An 18,483-nucleotide genomic window follows, 5' to 3' on the forward strand; every position below is an offset into this window, starting at 1 on the left:
TGTATCCAACTTTAGTTTTTTCAATGGGAAGAGGGTCATGTGACACATCAAACTTATCGAGAATTTCACAAGAAAAACAATGGTGTGCTTGGTTTTAACGTTACTTTATTCTTTCATTAGTTATTTACAAGTTTCTGACCACTTATAAAATGCGTTCAAAGTGCTGCCCATTGTGTTGGATTGTCAATGCAACCCTCTTCTCCCACTCTTCACACACTGATAGCAACACCGCAGAAGAAATGCTAGCACAGGCTTCCAGTATCCGTAGTTTCAGTTGCTGCACATCTCGTATCTTCACAGCATAGACAGTTGCCTTCAGATGACCCCAAAGATAAAAGTCTAAGGGGATCAGATCGGGAGGCATTTTTTCTGCGGTGTTGCTATCAGTGTGTGAAGAGTGGGAGAAGAGAGTTGCATTGACAATCCAACACAATGGGCAGCACTTTGAACACATTTTATAAGTGGTCAGAAACTTGGAAGTAGGTGGATCAGTATCTAAGTCTACCATAAAGAGAAGACTTCATGAGAGGAAATAATTGAAAGATCAGATTAGACTTTGCTAAACAACATGTAAAGAAGCCGCCCAGTACTGGAACAGCATGAAACTAAGATCAACCTGTACCAGAATGATGGGAGGGAGAACATATGGAGAAGGCTTGGTACGGCTCATGACCCAAAGCCACCAAATCCTCTATAAAACATGGTGGAGGCAGTGTGATGGCATGGTGGGGGCAGTGTTATGGCGTGGTGGGGGCAGTGTGCTGGTATGGGCATGCATGGCTGCCTGGCACTGGGTCACTAGTGTTTATTGATGATGTGACTGAAGACAGAAGCAGGCGGATGAATTCTGAAGTGTTCAAGGATTTATATTCTGCTCAGACTCCACCAAATGCAGCAAGGACGTCGCTTCACAGAACAGATGGACAATGACCCAAAACATACTGCGAAAGCAACCCAGGCATTTATAAGGCAAAGAAGTGGAATATTCTGCATTGGCCAAGTCAATCACCAGATCTCACCCCGATCGAGCTGCATTTCACTTGCTTAAGACAAAACTTAAGGCAGAAATACCCACAAACCATTAACAACTGAAGTCGACGGCAGTAAAGGCCGGGCAAAGCATCACAAAAGGGGAAACCCAGCGTGTGGTGATGTCCATGGGTTCCAGACTTCAGGCAGTCATTGCCTGCAAAGGATTCTCTACAAAGCATTAAAACATTTTTATTTATGGTAATGTTGATTTGTCCAATTACTTTGAGCCCCTGAAATGAGGCGGCTGTATAGGAAAATGGTTGCAATTTCTAAACGTTTCACAGGATATTTTTGTCCAACCCATTGAATTAAACCGAAAAGTCTAAACTTCAATTGCATCTCAGTTATTTCATTTCAAATACAATGTAGTGGCATGTGGAGCCCAAATCAAGAAGATTGTGTCACTGTCCAAATAATTCTGGACCGAACTGTACTGCAGTTTGTAGTCATTTTTACAGGCTTCTGTCAAACGCCAAGTAAATCTTTGAAAGTGATTTTTTTAAATAAAAATGTCAGTGTGATTGGTGCAACTTTCAAATTAGTTTTTATTAAAAATGATTTTACTTTTTGAGATACAGCTGTTCAGTATCCTGTATACAGAGCAGCTGTATCGTTCGCTGAATCCTGTACCTGTCAGGTCCACGAGACTGGTTTAGTGAAAGCGGGTCCTGCGTGTCCCTGTTGTCCATCACATCTGAGTTCATAACTTAGATGTGATAGATTACAGGTCGATGCTGCGTTTCAAGGACACACCGGACCCGCTGACACTGAACCCGTTAGGTCCGCAGGACTGAAGGATTCAGATCTTAGCGAAAGATACAGCTGCTCTGTATACAGGATACAGAGCAGCTTTATCTCACAATGTTAAAATAATTTTTAATAAAAACTAAATTACACCAATCACACTGACATTTTTATTAAAAAAAATCTAAAATATCACTTTCAAAGGATTACATAGTCTTTCAGCCCTGCCAGAGGCACGGCTTAACAGAGGCAGAGTGAAGGCAGACCTGGGGGCCTTCATCAGGCCCCTGGGCTGCCATGACAACCCACGGCACCCAGTGATCGCATTGCAGGGGAAGCCATTGAGCTGTCCGAGGGAGCCGCTCCCCTCTTTATAAAGCCTCATATGCTATGATCGCGGTTGCTGGCCGCTAGTCACAGGTGTCATTTGTAATACACAGCTGACACTAGCAGCGTATGGAGCGGGCTCAGCGTGTGAGTCCGCGCCATACATCACCCACGCACCAGGACCTACTTCTCTGTCGTTAAACAAATGAACTACAAAAATGTATTTTCTTTACATGTTGAGGCCAAATCATTTATTTATTTTTTGCAGTGGTTTTTGCAAATCGCTTGACTGGCCTAAGTAGAGTCATGTGTTATTAAACCTTTAACATTTATTCCCCCCTTTTTCATGTCCACCAATAACGACACTTGACAACCGAGGTTGGATATGAAATGGCCACAGCAGCCGTTTATTTATTTACATTATTAAATGCAATTTAATCCGAAACATTCGGATAACTCCTTTAGGAATGCGACCGGAGAATTCCTCCTCTAATTCACATGACCCAACATGGGTCAGAATCAGAAATAATAATCAACATTTTAATACTTTAACAGAGCAGGGGAAGTCCTTGAAGCCATTTTAAACCGGATTTCCTTTTAGTTAGCCATCTGCAAACCACCACCAACTCTTTACCTCCAGCCGTAAACTAGCTCGGAGGCACCGCTCACCTCTGCAGATGGCTCCAACCACCAGAAGACCACTTCAAAGGGATAACACCCTATGAAGTCTTCAAATGATATACCTTTTTGGGGGACGCATACCCCCGATGCGACCCCCCCACTATTTTGTACTGACCAACCTCAAGGACTCCCCCCGCCAGCTGCCATGACATCCGAACCTGCTCCAAAGAAAATGAGAAACACAAGTTACATAATCATACATCATAAAATAAAATAAACAAAACACACAACAACCCTAATCCCAAAGTTACCCCCTATCTTAGGGCAGGAGGGTGGGAGCTCAGTTCTCTACCTGTTCTTCCTCACGCTGCTTCCGGCTTAATGCCGAAAACAGCGGGAGGAACAGATACCTCCCCCCTGTCCCCTCCCCTCTCCGTCTCCTCCTCTCCCTCCAGTCACATCTCCTTTCCTATTGGCCCCTCTTCCTCCTATGGCAGTCATGGAGGCTTCCCCTTAAGCCCTCCGCACTGCCGTCCAGCCTCGTCTTGACTGGCCTAAGTAGAGTCATGTGTTATTAAACCTTTAACTTTTATTCCCCCCTTTTTCCTGTCCCCCAATAACGACACTTGACAACCGAGGTTGGATATGAAATGGCCACAGCAGCCATTTATTTATTTACATTATTAAATGCAATTTAATCCGAAACATTCGGATAACTTCTTTAGGAATTCGACCGGAGAATTCCTCCTCTAATTCACATGACCCAACATGGGTCAGAATCAGAAATAATAATCAACATTTTAATACTTTAACAGAGCAGGGGAAGTCCTTGAAGCCATTTTAAACCGGATTTCCTTTAAGTTAGCCATCTGCAAACCACCACCAACTCTTTACCTCCAGCCGTAAACCAGCTCGGAGGCACCGCTCACCTCTGCAGATGGCTCCAACCACCAGAAGACCACTTCAAAGGGATAACACCCTATGAAGTCTTCAAATGATATACCTTTTTGGGGGACGCATACCCCCGATGCGACCCCCCCACCATTTTGTACTGACCAACCTCAAGGACTCCCCCCGCCACAGCGAAACAGGCCTTGACTACCTTAAGCCTGTGAGTTCCTCCATACCACAACCGCCCTCTCAATTCCTTCTGCTAAGGCCAAGCTCCACAGATCAATTCCAACCTCGGTCAAATGCACCCCATCACTGCGCCAATAATTTCCAACCCCGGACTCCAGATCCTTGTGTCGAACACAAATTCCCCCGTTCTTGGCAACGAATCGTGACACCGCCCGATTCACCTTGATGCGGGCCTTATTGACCCTCTCCACCGACCTTGCCAAGCGCCAAAACTTCCTCGGAACTATGTCCGACCAAACAATCACCAAGTACGGATAAGACTCCCACAGACACAACAAATCGTGCTTTATATCCCGCACTAGCTCACGAAAGGGGCGTACCCCTAGATTGTTTCCCCCAACATGCAACACCAAAACCTCCGGGACTCTATCCAGACGAGCATATGTTTGAAACTCGGCCAGTACCCGGCTCCATAGCATACCTCGAAATCCCAACCAATGTAAAACCGCATCTCGCCGCGGAATGCGAAGCTGGCGGCCATCCGGGCGCACGTCCGCGCGCAGTGCCCCCCAGTGCACAAAAGAATGTCCTAACAGCCAGACTAAACATGGGCGATGATCTGAAATGAAAGTACAACAAACTCAAAGAAAGGCCATCAGAAACAGCGTCCAACTCATAACAAATGAGGGCGAACGTAAGTCCTAAACCTATTGGACTCCCAGCGGCCAATGCGACGCACACCCTCGTCATCCAACCCCCAACGCCCAGCTTCTGGCACCAATCCTGAACGAGTGAGACGAGTAACACCCGTCACCCACACCAACCACAGCCAAGCACTTTCTAAATACTGCATCAAATTGATACCTAGACAGAAACGCGCCGTTCTCATGGCGGAGCAATGGCGCCTCAGGCAACTCGCCACGTGGCTTGAACGCAACCATGCAAGCGACCGGACACATCATCGACACAGGGAGAGAAAACAGCACTAACCGCTTACCACGGCCCAACTGATCAGTCTTGGACCGCCGCACCAACAACTCGAGTCTATCCCCATAAAGACCCACGTCCGCCTGTCGCAAACCCCCAGCCCTCACCTTACTAGGAGAGACCAACTCCCCAATTCGGAGTGCTCCAAAAAACGCGAGGGAAAACGCCAACTGAAACAAATCTACCTCATAAGGTGAATTACAAACCGCCCCCAGCGATGCGCCCAGCGAACCAAGGAGGGCAAAAGACACGGGTCGCCTCTGATCTGCTTCAGCCCTGCCTCTACGCAAACCTTTCAACGCCTGCCTTACAAGAAAATGCTTGGATACATCCTGGAAACCCCGTAATTTGAAACCGAAAGCCAAACCAGCAACGAAACGATTCACCTTAGCCAGACAAAACCCCGCCTCCCATGCATCACCCAACCAGTACAACAATGCTACCAACCTGTCTTGTTCCATACAGACGTTGCCCAATACTCTTACCCAATCCTCCCATTGCTGCCAACAAGCCGAATAAGCGTTCCAAGTCGCCCTAGCCAGCGACTGCTCAATTAACCTGTCCACGTGACCGAAACCAGCTCCCAGAGATGCTCCGGGCAAGTCAAGCCGAACGCATCCGCTCCCAGTGCCAATTGACGAAAGCGATCCCACTGTGAGCGAGAAAGAGCATCAGCAATACAGTTGGACACCCCTGGCACATGCACCGCCACTACCCATGCGTTTAGCGACAAGCACACCGATACTAGGTGACGCAACAACTGAACCACAGGTGGAGACGATGCTGATAAGTTGTTAATCGCTAACACCACCCCCATGTTATCGCAGTGGAAACAAACCTTTTTATCCCAAAGCCTGTCCCCCCAAATGGTCGCCGCAACCACGATGGGAAACAGCTCGAGCAGGGCCAGATTCCACGTAAGCCCACTGACCACCCAGCTGTCCGGCCAGTTCCCCGCGCACCATTGACCCCCCGCATACGCGCCAAAACCACCGGACCCGCCGCGTCAGTAAACAACTCCAACTCGCTCATTTCTTGCACCGGGGACATCCACAACGATTTACCATTATATTTCCCGAGGAACTCATCCCATATGATGGGATGCCCTGATACCCGCCGTCGCAGTCGCCAATCGCCTACTAAAAATTCTACCCATTGCCATAATCGTACAGGCAAAATTCAACTTCCCCAGCAGCGACTGGAGTTCGCGCAAAGTGATCTTCTTCAGTCGGCAGGCCCGCCTCACTTCATGCCGCAAGGGTAGTAATTTATCCTCAGGCAGCCTGCACTCCATAGCGACCGAATCAATTGCAATCCCTAAAAAACAGATGGTAGAGACCGGGCCCTCAGTTTTACCTGGCGCCAAAGGAATTCCAAAATCCGATGCAACCTTCTGCAAGCAATACAATAGGTTGCCACAAACAGGGGACCCGCTAGTGCCGACACAAAAAGTCATCCAGATAATGTATCAATGAGTGCACCCCCGCTACACCTTTCGTCACCCATTCCAAGAACCTACTAAACGCCTCAAAGTATGCGCATGAAAGAGAACACCCCATTGGAAGACACCTATTGACATAAAACCCACCGTTCCAGAGGCAACCCAACAGCCGTTGGCTCTCCGGATGTACCGGCAGCAACCGAAAAGCTGCCTCGATGTCTGTCTTCGCCAACAACGCCCCGGGTCCCGCCCCACGCACCAACACCACCGCTTTATCAAATGACGTGTAAACCACCGAGCATAAATCGTGATCTATCCCATCATTTACCGACGATCCCCTGGGAAAGGACAAATGGTGAATCAAATGGAATTTATGGGGCTCCCGCTTTGGAACAATTCCCAAGGGGGATACAACTAAATTTACAATAGGCGGCTCGACAAAAGGACCGGCCATGCGCCCCAGCGAAACTTCTTTCACCAGCTTTACCGAAACAACCGCCGAGTGCAAATAAGCCGACTTAAGGTTACGCCGTGGGGGAATAACAAAACCAAACGAAAACCCCTCAAAAATTAACTTGGCTGCAATCCTATCCGGATATTCAATTAGATACGGTGCCATTCTTTCCACCCTCACCGGCGACCGTCCCTTGGCCAATGGAGGAGGACTGAGGACCTGACCGCTTCCCTTTCCGCATACATTTTGCAGCCCCATGAGAGGAGCCATTACACTCCGAACAGACATGTTTAAATTTGCATGAGGCCCCGAACTTACACTGGCCATCATTGAACTGCCAGCAGAACCCAAGTTTTGAACCGGAACCCTGTCCGGACTGACCCGACTGACCTCCTTGGCCAACGCTCCCGGGAAAGGACTGCTTAATCGGGGCCGTAACCCGTAACCACAGCGCAATATCTTTTTGATCCCACCGAATCGCCGACCTTACAGCTTTCTGCTGGCAAAATTGCTCATCATACCGCAACCACGCCTGCCCCCCATACGCCCTATAGGCCTCCCCGATGGCATTGAAATAACAGAACAACGCTGAGCAATTTTCTGGCGCCTTTTCTCCGACCACGCTCGCCAAAATAGCAAAAGCTTGCGACCAGTTAACGAACGTCTGCGGAATAAGCCTATACCGCCGGCGTTATTCTTCTTCTTTTTTACTCTCAACCCGCTTGCCTTTATCCAAGTTGAACTTTGCAAGCGGCAGAAGAGAAAATATTTCCACGTATTCATCCTTCCAAATCCGGTCCCTCACCTCCTGCTTCAGGTGAGCCCCTAATGGACCCTCAAAACAGACATAAACCTCGCCCCGAGCACGATCATCCATCCTAATTCTATCCCCATCCTTCTGCGCCTCAGTTTGCACCGACACTGCTACCGCTTCTCTTGACACCCCCGAAACATTACTACCCACGGACCGCGGCAATACATCACGCTGACCTTCCCATACCACCGCCGGGGACACCGTCGGAACTACAGGGGCCGCTGCCCTATCTAAGCGCCCGACTAACTTGCGCAAACAACCCACTAAATCCGATAAGCCATCGCGCCCGCCAACGCCACTATCGACAGCTGCAACCTCAGCGCTCGCTGCCCCACCCTCAAAACCCAACATGAAAATTGCTGGATACGGTAACGTAGGAGTTACACACTCACCGGGCTGCCCAGGCGCTGTATTCCCGCCAGCGGGAAAATCCTGACCGCGCTGCGTCTCATCCAGCTCTCCATCTTCTAGATCCTCTCTTGCTGCCGACTGGTGCTCACACCGACATCTCCGAAATGCGGACCCCGATATGCTGACAGAGGGGCCGGCCACCTGCCGCCCGACCGTAGGGATCCAAACCTCTGACCGGACTTGTTGCCTCGACGTCGTCGTTGATCTTGTCGTCCTCCCCGATGATCTCGAGGAAGCCTGCCCTCTGGCCGGCACATCACCATGCGGGGCGGCCGTGGACTGCACCCGGTATACTGCGGCTGAAGGCGGGGGTGTGATAGGGAGCCCGGCCTGCGACTCCCTGTTAGCCGCCGAACCCCGTCGCGGCTGGGGATTCCTGCCAGGACGCAGGCCCAGCAACCTGGCCTGCAGCGTCCTTAGAAGGGCTCCCCCTGCGACGCCGGGCCCGCGGGGCCATGTCTGGGTTCACACGCTCTGGTGGATGGGACCGCAGGGAGCGGCGGGGTGACCGGGCCGGAGCCACTGCTCCCGACCACGCCCTCTGCTTTATCGGAGCAGGGGCCGCGGGGATTATGTCTCCCCCGCTGCAATATTACTAATGCCTGTGAGGAGGGCGGGGGAAGGGAGCGCCTCTGTGCCGACTGCAGACACAAAGCGCGATGGGCCTGCCTGATGGATCCGGGCTAGCGCTGCAACTGTCTCCTCAAGCCAGCCTGGATCGTGGAACACAGCTGCAGCCTGCAGCTGCTCGAGCAACGCTGCCGGGGAAGACATCTTACTAAGGCAGAGAGTGGTAAGTGCTCAGCTCAGTTCTCTACCTGTTCTTCCTTCCGCTGCTTCCGGCTTAATGCCGAAAACAGCGGGAGGAACAGATACCTCCCCCCTGTCCCCTCTCCTCTCCGTCTCCTCCTCTCCCTCCAGTCACATCTCCTTTTCTATTGGCCCCTCTTCCTCCTATGGCAGTCATGGAGGCTTCCCCTTAAGCCCTCCGCGCTGCCGTCCAGCCTCGTCTTTATAACTGTCATTTGCCATGGTTTTGTGGAAGAAGCTACAAAAAGAACGCAACATGTCCATAAGCTATGAATAGATGTCAAAGAAGTCCCCCCCCCCACACAAAGCACTTACAGTGAAATTCCGCCTCCCCGAAAAAACTATTTATAAAGCATCTCCTCCCCCACACATAACACTTACAGTCACATTCCCCCTCCCCTACAAAAATAATTTATAAAACACCCCCTCCCCCCACACATTACAGCTCCCCCTACTTACAAAGCACATGCACAGCATACTTACCAGTCCTCAGCTCTGTGGAGGAATCTCCATCCTGTCAGTGGCCTTATACAAGTTGCAGGCAGGGGAAGAGCTGTCTGTTCCTGCTCCAACCCAGCCTTTCTTCCTCCATCTTCCCTGCCTGCTAAGTAAGGCCCCATGCACACGAACTTGTTTTTGCGCGCCGAAATTAACCCGCAAATCTATGAGTAAATTGCAGTCCCATTCATTTTTATGGGCCCATGCACATGACTGTGGTTTCCATGGTGCTTGCATTGCCCAGGAGCCTGGACCGCAAAAAGATAAGACGTGTCTTATTACGGACATATTTTGCTCCGGCTCATAGAAATTAATGCACATGGCCATGTTCACGGCCCGCGATTTGTGGGAGGCCCGCGAGTGACACTTCGCGGCTATCCGAGTCGCAAATCATGGCCGTGCACACCACTATGGTGATGTGCATGAGGCCTAACTAGATGGGCCGGCCCATATTTGTGATCTCCTGCATAATATAACATCAAGTTAGCCGTCCGGAGATCACACACTCTACCTGGAGAACACAGTATACAGCTAACAGCTCCTGCTCCCCCTGCGCTGACCGAATTTTTTAAATAAATTTTTCAGTAGTGGGTTGCTGCAGTACTAATCGTCTACTTGGAGACCGGCCCTGGAGGGTGGCTTCTTTGTTGTTTGGGGTTGGCTTGTTTGTTGTATGATGTAAAACCTTTCAATAAAAATCACTTGATTTAAAAAGGAAGCAGGACCAGAAGCTAATACAAGGTCAGGAAACAGAATAGAGGTCAATGAAGATAAAAACAGTAACACATATATGATGAAATACATTTTATTATAGAAATATAGATATTGGTGTTAATTTGCCAGTCAACAGCGACCAAATGGCTTGGCAAATTCTAGAAGGCCAGGTCTTTTAAGAATCCACTTCAGAAGATGGAACCTAGATTGTAGAAGGCCCGGTCTTTGTATCATCCACTTCAGTAGATAGAGCCTAGTTTGTAAAAGGCCCGGTCTTTATATCATCCACTTCAGTAGATGGAGCCTAGATTGTAGAAGGCTCGGTCTTTATATCATCCACTTCAGTAGATAGGGCCTAGAGTATAGAAGGCTTGGTCTTTATATCATCCACTTCAGTAGATAGAGCCTAGATTATAGAAGGCTCGGTCTTTATATCATCCACTTCAGTAGATAGAGCCTAGATTATAGAAGGCTTGGTCTTTATATCATCCACTTCAGTAGATATAGCCTAGATTGTAGAAGGCCTGGTCTTTATATCATCCACTTCAGTAGATAGGGCCTAGATTGTAGAAGGCCCGGTCTTTATATCATCCACTTCAGTAGATGGAGCCTAGATTGTAGAAGGCCCGGTCTTTATATCATCCACTTCAGAAGATAGAGCCTAGATTGTAGAAGGCCCGGTCTTTATATCATCCACTTCAGTAGATGGAGCCTAGATTGTAGAAGGCCCGGTCTTTATATTATCCACTTCAGTAGATGGAGCCTCCATACACCAGGATGAGTGGTCCTCCTGGTCTCTCATACTTCCTGAGCAGTATTTGTTGATATTTTTTGTCTACAGAGGACGTTATGAGGATTACAGCAGAGATGACACATCCATTTCTCCGTGTCCACCATGATGATTTTGGGGCTGGACACTTCCATGAGTACAATGCTGAAGTAATCCCTTGTAGTTGTTACTTGATCTAGAATGGAGGAGGAGCTGTGTTTAGGACGTGCACTTTATTAGTAACAGTCTGTAAAGTTGTGCACGTCTCCTCGCTGATCGCCTCTCATTCTTCACAGGTGGATCAAACCTGAAAATAAAGTAAGACAGTTCTGACATTAACATTTATATTTACCCGTCCAGACATCCATGATGAGATCCTGCAGATAGCAGAACCACAAACCATTACAACTACAAGACCTCAACCAAGGAAAAGAAACTGTCAACAATAAAAAAGGATGAATTCCTGGAGACATTATATGTAGAGATGTTCTGTAATATTCTTTACACTGACCTTCATGTACTCATTCCTCAGAGTGAGAGCAGAACAGGTGTCAGGTGTTATACGGCCCGATGCTGGAAGCTTCTACTGGACGTGACATGTTCTATACATCGTCCTGTAGATCGGGATCTGAGTCTTATGTTCTGCTGTTATTACCTCCTGCATCCAGGTTTCTTCTTCATACATTACTGTCCTGGACCTTCTCCCGTATGGTGATGGTGAAGCTTTTCCAGGGCATATTCAGACATAAATGCTGAGAAGGCAGAAAAACATATGTCACTTATACAAGATGAGAAACATCCTAACAACCTTCTATTCCACTGAGGGCCACACTACTTCTAACGAGGGCCACATACAATGCACTGGGAGAAACCATACATGAACCCATGGGTAACACATCTCTGTAAATATACAAACCTGGAGATCTGAATATGTCAGGTAGGTCAGGAGGAAGAAGAAAAGTGTTAACCACTCGGTTATGATAGCCACCATATTGCAGATCTAGAAGATGAGACATAATAAGAAATAAAAGACAATATTACTGGACATTTCCTCATCATCAATATCTCCGGTATAATAGAAAATTATAGAAACTGCAAGAACATGAAGAAAACAAACAATGAAGAATATTGAGATCAGATCAAGAAACCAGATCAATGAGAAAATCTATGAAATAAATAGAAGTTCCTACCTCTACACAGGGAATATCCTCACACAGATGTCCTATCACTGGAATCCTGGATGCAGCACCTTATGGGTGGATGTATATAGGAAAACTACCATAAAGATGGATGACATAATTTATCCCTGTAATGTCTGCCCTTATAATCCCAGAGATGACAGAAGGGTCAGGTGGAAGTTAGTGACCCTTGTCTAAAACTACCAAACAACCATGAGGCCAACTGGAATCTGACTCAATGGTCAAAGGCCAGAAGACGCCATATTAAGTTAGGATTGAGCCATTTATCTGCCTATATGGGAAAGGGAAGATAGTGAGTGCACTTGTATTACCAAAACTTCCCCCTAATTGGAATAAATGTGAACACCCATAATAAAAGGATACAGATCACTGCAGTGATGGCAGTGATGACACTTACAGCCATTCTCACATGGCAGACATATCTGCGGCTGAATGATAGTTTATATAGATATTTGGATTGGACCAGGTTGTATACGGCCCCACATCCAAATGCCAAGACCGCTCCTGTTTTATGGATGATCTCATACTCGAACATCTGGATAAGAAACACAAGTAGATTAGACTAGACCTTTCTTCAATCACTTTGCGTATTGCTGTGTAAGAGGGTTTAATGGTGGTTGCTATTAACAAACCGTAAAGGAGCCGGTCAACACTATTCCAATACATGACGTCAAGGCCACTCCGAGCAGGATCTTCTGTGCCCACTCCTGTTTCATATCACAGGCTGCTGCCCGTAACGTCATGAATTTATACTGGGCAAAAGCCAGGGCGAAACCTAGAAGAGAAGGAAAGAAATGAGAACATCTAGTGAACATCTATGACCCAGTGTGTGGAAGACCCGACTAGTGGTGACGCTCTGTAGGATCTTGTCGTTTCTAATCATGCTGAGCTTGTTGGGAATGTCTCTGTTGGTGAAAACCTTGGTAACGGTGATCACACAGTCCCTCATATATGTCTATTGGGTGAATTAAGGTCTACAGGTTTATAAAGTAAAGTTTGTAATTGGATTGAAAATTGGCTCCAAGACTGTATCCTGAGAGTTGTTGTCAATGATTCCTACTCTGAATGGTCGCCGGTTATGAGTGGTGTACCCCAGGGTTCAGTGCTGGGACCACTACTTTTCAACTTATTTATTAATAATATAGAGGATGGGATTAAAAGTACTGTTTCAATTTTTGCAGATGACACCAGGCTACATAGTATAGTTCAGTCTATGGAAGGTGTTCAGAAGTTACAAGCCGATTTGGACAGACTAAGAGTTTGGGCATCCACTTGGCAAATTAAGTTTAATGTAGATAAATGTAAAGTTATGCATCTGGGTACCAACAATCTGCATGCATCATATGTCCTAGGGGGAACTATACTTGGAGAGTCAGTTTTTGAGAAGGATCTTGGTGTACTTGTAGAACATAAACGATATAACAGCATGCAATGTCAATCAGCTGTTTCTAAAGCCAGCAGGATATTGTTGTGTATTAAAAGAGGCATGGACTCGCGGGACAAGGATGTAATATTACCACTTTACAAAGCATTAGTGCAGCCTAATCTACAATATGCAGTTCAGTTCTGGGCTCCAGTTCATAGAAAGGATGCCCTGGTGTTGTCAAAAATACAAAGAAGAGCAACTAAACTAATAAGGGGCATGGAGAATTTAAGTTATGAGGAAAGATTAACATAATTAAATCTATTTAGCCTTGAAGAGAGACGACTAAGGGGGACATGATTAACTTATATAAATATATGAATGGCACATACAAGAAATATAGTGAAAACGTGTTCCATGTAAAATCCCCTCAAAAGACAAGGGGGCACTCCCTCCGTCTGGAAAAAAAAATGTAATCTTCAGAGGCGACAAGCCTTCTTTACTGTGAGAACTGTGAATCTATAGAATAGTCACCGCAGGAGCTAATCACATCAGGGACAGTAGATGGCTTTAAAAAAGCTTAGATAATGTCTTAGAACGAAAAATATCAGCGCCTATGTCAATGTGTAGAATTCTTGTTTGCATGTTGATCCAGTCGGATCAAGATCAAGAACAACCAATCATTCTTCACTTTCCACCAGTGGTTATCACTTACCCAAAATGGCTGTGCCCACGAGCACTGTCGTAAACAGTACCGACTGGGGGTATCGGGCTCCCGTTTCACTGCGAATAAGAGAAAAGAGACGTCAGGGAAACAGTGCAGGAGCGGGAGACAAACGCTTATAGAACATTGATGGAACATTTAGGCTTCTGATTGTCACAGATGTGTAATAATGACCCAGAGACTTCTATGAACTTGATGTTAACACTTCATAGAGTTCTTCTACTTGTAATGTCCTGTATAGAATCACTTATAAGATGACACTTCTCTGCTGTATAATAAAGTAACAGCGCTCAATATACAACGTCACTATGAAGATAACGTCATGTCATCTGTAATGTTCTCCACTTACCTGATGTAAATCATCAGCCGGCCATTGTCCTGGTCCAGGGTTAAGGTGTAGCAGAGCAATATCCCTCCCAGGCACAGATGGAACGCAAGGATGGGCAAGAATGCCAAACCCTTAATCTCCATTGAAAATCGTGATAAAGCGCAAATCACAAAGAAACGCACAGCAATGCAGCTGCAATCTCCCTCTGAATACACAGAAAGTGACACTGTGCTGCGTCACCGCCTTTTAGAACCTCCCAACTGTGATGTCATCAGAGTGATGTCACAACGGAAAACTTCATAAGTCCGGAAGTTTCCAGGAAGGCGACAACATCCTGTGATGTCACAATGGAAAACTTTATTAGTCTGGACATGATCAGGGCTGAACATTATGGCTCGGTATTTTCTATGGCTGCATTGCTCATGTCCAGTCTTTTTCCACAGAATAGTATTGCCGCCTGAGATCGCATGAATTATATTAATTAGGATTAATAAAAAGTTCTATATATTGAATTTTAAGTTCTTTTTTTTTTTAACATGTATCAGGTTTCCTAATTCACAGTCTTGCGTGAGCAGTTGTCTGCAGATTATGAGAATGAATGGATCTCTCTCAGTGTGGATCCCAGCAGTCGGGGTAAGTGCACGCATTGCGGAAATGCTGCGGATTTGTGGATGAAAAGATCGCAGCGAATTACAGTACCAGCCGTGCGGATGAGATTTGAAGAAATCTCATTAAATGCCGTAAAATTTTTCCACACAGAAATTAATCTGCAGAGCGGATCTTAAAATCGGCAGAATGTCAATTTCTGTTGTGTATTTTTAATTAAAGGGGTGAATTCTGAAAAAAATTCTGCACCAATGTAACACAAATGCGGATTTTGCTGCGGATTTTCCGCATTCCCTCTCTTATCACTTTTTTTTAAGACACTCGCCACAGGGAAAACTGCAATGATTTTGACGTGAAAATGTGTGGATGTAGCGATACTGTTACGATTATGGAGAACTGTCCTTAATGCATACATTGCAGAAAACCCTCAGACAAGAAAAGTATTAGATCTGTATAGGTTTTCAGTCTCTGGATATTTCCATTCGCTGACTGCAAACCCGAGATCTTGAAAATTGTGAGGAAGTAGAATGAAAAGTATAGTAGAATGTTGCTAAACATTCAAATATCATTATTAGCCGTTATTTATATACAATGCTCCCGTTACGTGAATGGCGCTGTTCTGCAGTTACCTGCACAGTAGGTAGACGGGAGAGCCGAAGTGCAGGGAAAAAGCCAAATGTCATGGCACATCCTAGCAATATGCCATAACATTATAGGATGGGAATACCCATTTAAATATAGGTGATAGTTGATGTCATAAAATAATAACACAAAAGAAAACGAGTGCAATCTACACAAACTTTTTACAATTTTAAACTTTCTTATTCAGTAAACGTTTATAAAAATACGTAATGAAAATGTATATAAATTAAATGCTGTGTATGTAAGTCAGCAAGATGCCAAAATGAAGCCTTAAAAAATCTCGTCCCACAAAAAAAAAAAAAAGTTAAAAAAAAAAAAAGCCCACGAAGACTTGCAAATAAAAAAGTAATGACTGACGGGGAGGCAAAGTCAAAAACATGAAAATTGTAGGTATAGGGAGAGAGGAAAAGTAGAGCACGGTGGACAATGTCGCCTTCAATTTTTTATTGATACCGACTAATGTAGTAGGAGAAGGATTATACTGTGCAATGTCCCCTTTACTGCCACATTGTGTGGTATTTTGATTAAATTATTGCACAGTGTGATTACAGCTTTAAACAAATTCCACTGGGTAGGGAGCTTGTTGGCCCTACTACTCAGGTGGAAATAAACAAGGTGGTGCTGCAAGGGTTATATTTGTATCTGTAAGATACCTTGCATATGCACACTATAGGAGGTTGTGTTCAAACTCTATGAGCAACTGCCTGATCATTGACTACCTTTTAAGCGTAGAGAAGTTGCTCTACCTTCGAAAATTTTAAGAAGGGAGCTATAGATCTGAAAAAATGACTCAAGGATAGACATTATTCTGGACACCAGATAAAACAGGCTTACAATATTGCTCTCAGGACAGATAGGGACACATTGCTGGTTACGAAGGCAAAACTGAAAAGTGAAAATACAGTGAGGTTTATCACCACACTGCATGAAAAGTGGCATGAAATGCACAACATCATGGCAAAACACTGGCAGATCTTATTACTGGACGAAGATCTCCAACAATATCTGAGCACAACAATCTCCTCAGGGTATAGAAAAACCAACACTATAGAACAACATATTGTTAAAAGTCATTTTTCGAGGGATTGTATAAAAAAGAAACAACAAAAATACCCAGGGTTCTTTCCATGTGGCCTATGTACAGCCTGTAAAATTCTTGAAAAAAAGCAGGGCTTCAGAAATGGAACGGGTGAATATTACAAAATTCAAGAACACATCACCTGTGCTACCAAGGGGGTGATATACGTCCTAAGATGTACATGTAATTTACACTATGTGGGTAAGACTAAGAGAGATCTCAAAACTAGAATAAGAGAACATATTGGAAGTATAAGAAATTATGACAAATTAGAAATGGAGACTAAAAAACAAAATAAACTGTTTCAACCTACACCGGTCGCCAGACACTTCAAATACTGCCATAATCTCAACCTCAAAGAACTATCAGGTTGGGCCATTTGCCACCGCTCCACGGGAATCAGAGGTGGGGATGTGGATTCCATATTGCTGAAAGAGGAGAGCAAGTGGATCTTTAAAATGAACTCTGTGAGCCCCAATGGATTAAACGAATCCTTTAATTTTGGCTGTTTCCTCTAAGGATGTGATAAATTCACAATCATTTTTCCTACAATGTGTCCAATTGTGTACATAAATAATGCCACATGATGTGCTAAAACATGTTACAAGTCTAGTTAACAACACAATATCATAAGATGTCCACAAAAAAACTTGAGAAAAAGGTAAAACAATAAGGAGAACAATCACGGTCGTGCACACCAATGTGCCACGATTTTAAGGAATATTCACAATATGGCTACCTATACGTAAATGATTAAAAAGTATTGTAGAGGTCCAAACCTCGAGAATATTAAGGATATAATAATCACGGGATTGACACGTATGTGGGAATGATATCTATATTGATACGTAAATACTCTATATTAATCTATATGGAATTACAGTTTACAGCAATGATGTTTAATTCTATTTTTAATTTCTTAACAGTGTGTGAACCACGTATTATATGAATATATGTTTTCTGTGTAGAATTATCACAACTGGTAATCTGAATACTGTATTTAACATAAAGGGTTAATTATATAGAATATATTAAATATATAAAAAAATAATAATAAATATAAAAATCATTAAAACAACACAAAAAGAATTAATGAGAAATATAAAAACAACAAAATTTCACAAAAAACAAAAATATAGTATATAACTAAAGAAATATTATAATTTATTTGACAATTCCATATTCACTTCCTGACCAAATCATCAATATAGAGGAGAAGAATAGATATCTATTTAATGAAAACGTGTTTAATTCGCCTTGTGTGCTCAAATAAACCAATAAATGGTTAAGAATCCAACCAATCCATCTAAAATTGCTGAAGATACTTTTGTATGTAGTGGTGATAGGTTGCAACTTGTAACAAAGACATACATCATAGCTTTGTTAACAAAGGAAACAGTGTAACAAGTCACCCCTATGCTGATTGGCCATAATTAATGTCAGTCAAAGGAGGGAACGGACGTAGTGGCGACACTTGAGACCACTGAGCTGCTGAGTGCCCATGACGTCGCGGCACTCACAGCCAATACTCTGAAACAGCCAGCAATCCTGACAACTGAACGAACCAGTAGTTTTCACTGCTAACAGGCAGGCTGTCTGTTTGCCTAAACACAGCGTACGCTGCTGTCTCTGTACTGCCGCCGAATTGTATATCGCAGCGGCAACGCTGAGAACACTAAATAATACACAACAGGCAGTTTGTCTGTCTGCTCAAACGCAGTGCAAGCCGTTTTTCTCTGCATTGCCGCATAATTAAGAACCGCAGCGGCAACGCTGAGAACACAAAACGCACTCGGTGACCAGCTAGCTGCTCACTGAGATAGATTGCCTTCTGTCCGCGT

The 18,483-nt window shown here is 45.0% G+C and overlaps 1 protein-coding gene across 1 annotated transcript; it reads right to left on the reverse strand.

Annotated features, from left to right (window-relative positions):
* Window positions 1-10,992: 10,992 nt before the first annotated feature.
* LOC142664412 (DNA damage-regulated autophagy modulator protein 1-like) lies at window positions 10,993-14,547 on the reverse strand. Its single transcript, XM_075843483.1, has 8 exons — window positions 14,338-14,547; window positions 13,980-14,047; window positions 12,534-12,676; window positions 12,265-12,436; window positions 11,893-11,951; window positions 11,619-11,702; window positions 11,391-11,454; window positions 10,993-11,009 (listed from the first exon to the last, which is right to left on the reverse strand). The coding sequence occupies exons 1-8, from the start codon at window positions 14,457-14,459 to the stop codon at window positions 10,993-10,995; spliced, it is 729 nt and encodes a 242-aa protein (XP_075699598.1). The 5' UTR covers window positions 14,460-14,547.
* Window positions 14,548-18,483: the final 3,936 nt, after the last annotated feature.

The sequence above is a fragment of the Rhinoderma darwinii genome, chromosome 12 (assembly GCF_050947455.1).
Source record: "Rhinoderma darwinii isolate aRhiDar2 chromosome 12, aRhiDar2.hap1, whole genome shotgun sequence".
Classification (NCBI taxonomy): Eukaryota; Metazoa; Chordata; class Amphibia; order Anura; family Rhinodermatidae; genus Rhinoderma; species Rhinoderma darwinii.

What these genes read in the sequence shown, in the direction of transcription:
- LOC142664412 (XM_075843483.1), bottom strand. Translation starts at nt 14,459, where the DNA reads ATGGAGATTAAGGGTTTGGCATTCTTGCCCATCCTTGCGTTCCATCTG. An exon ending in TGTTGACCGGCTCCTTTACG is followed by an intron (nt 12,437 to 12,533) that starts GTTTGTTAATAG and finishes TTTCTTATCCAG; the next exon opens with ATGTTCGAGTATGAGATCAT. An exon ending in TGCCATCACTGCAGTGATCT is followed by an intron (nt 11,952 to 12,264) that starts GTATCCTTTTAT and finishes TCCACCCATAAG; the next exon opens with GTGCTGCATCCAGGATTCCA.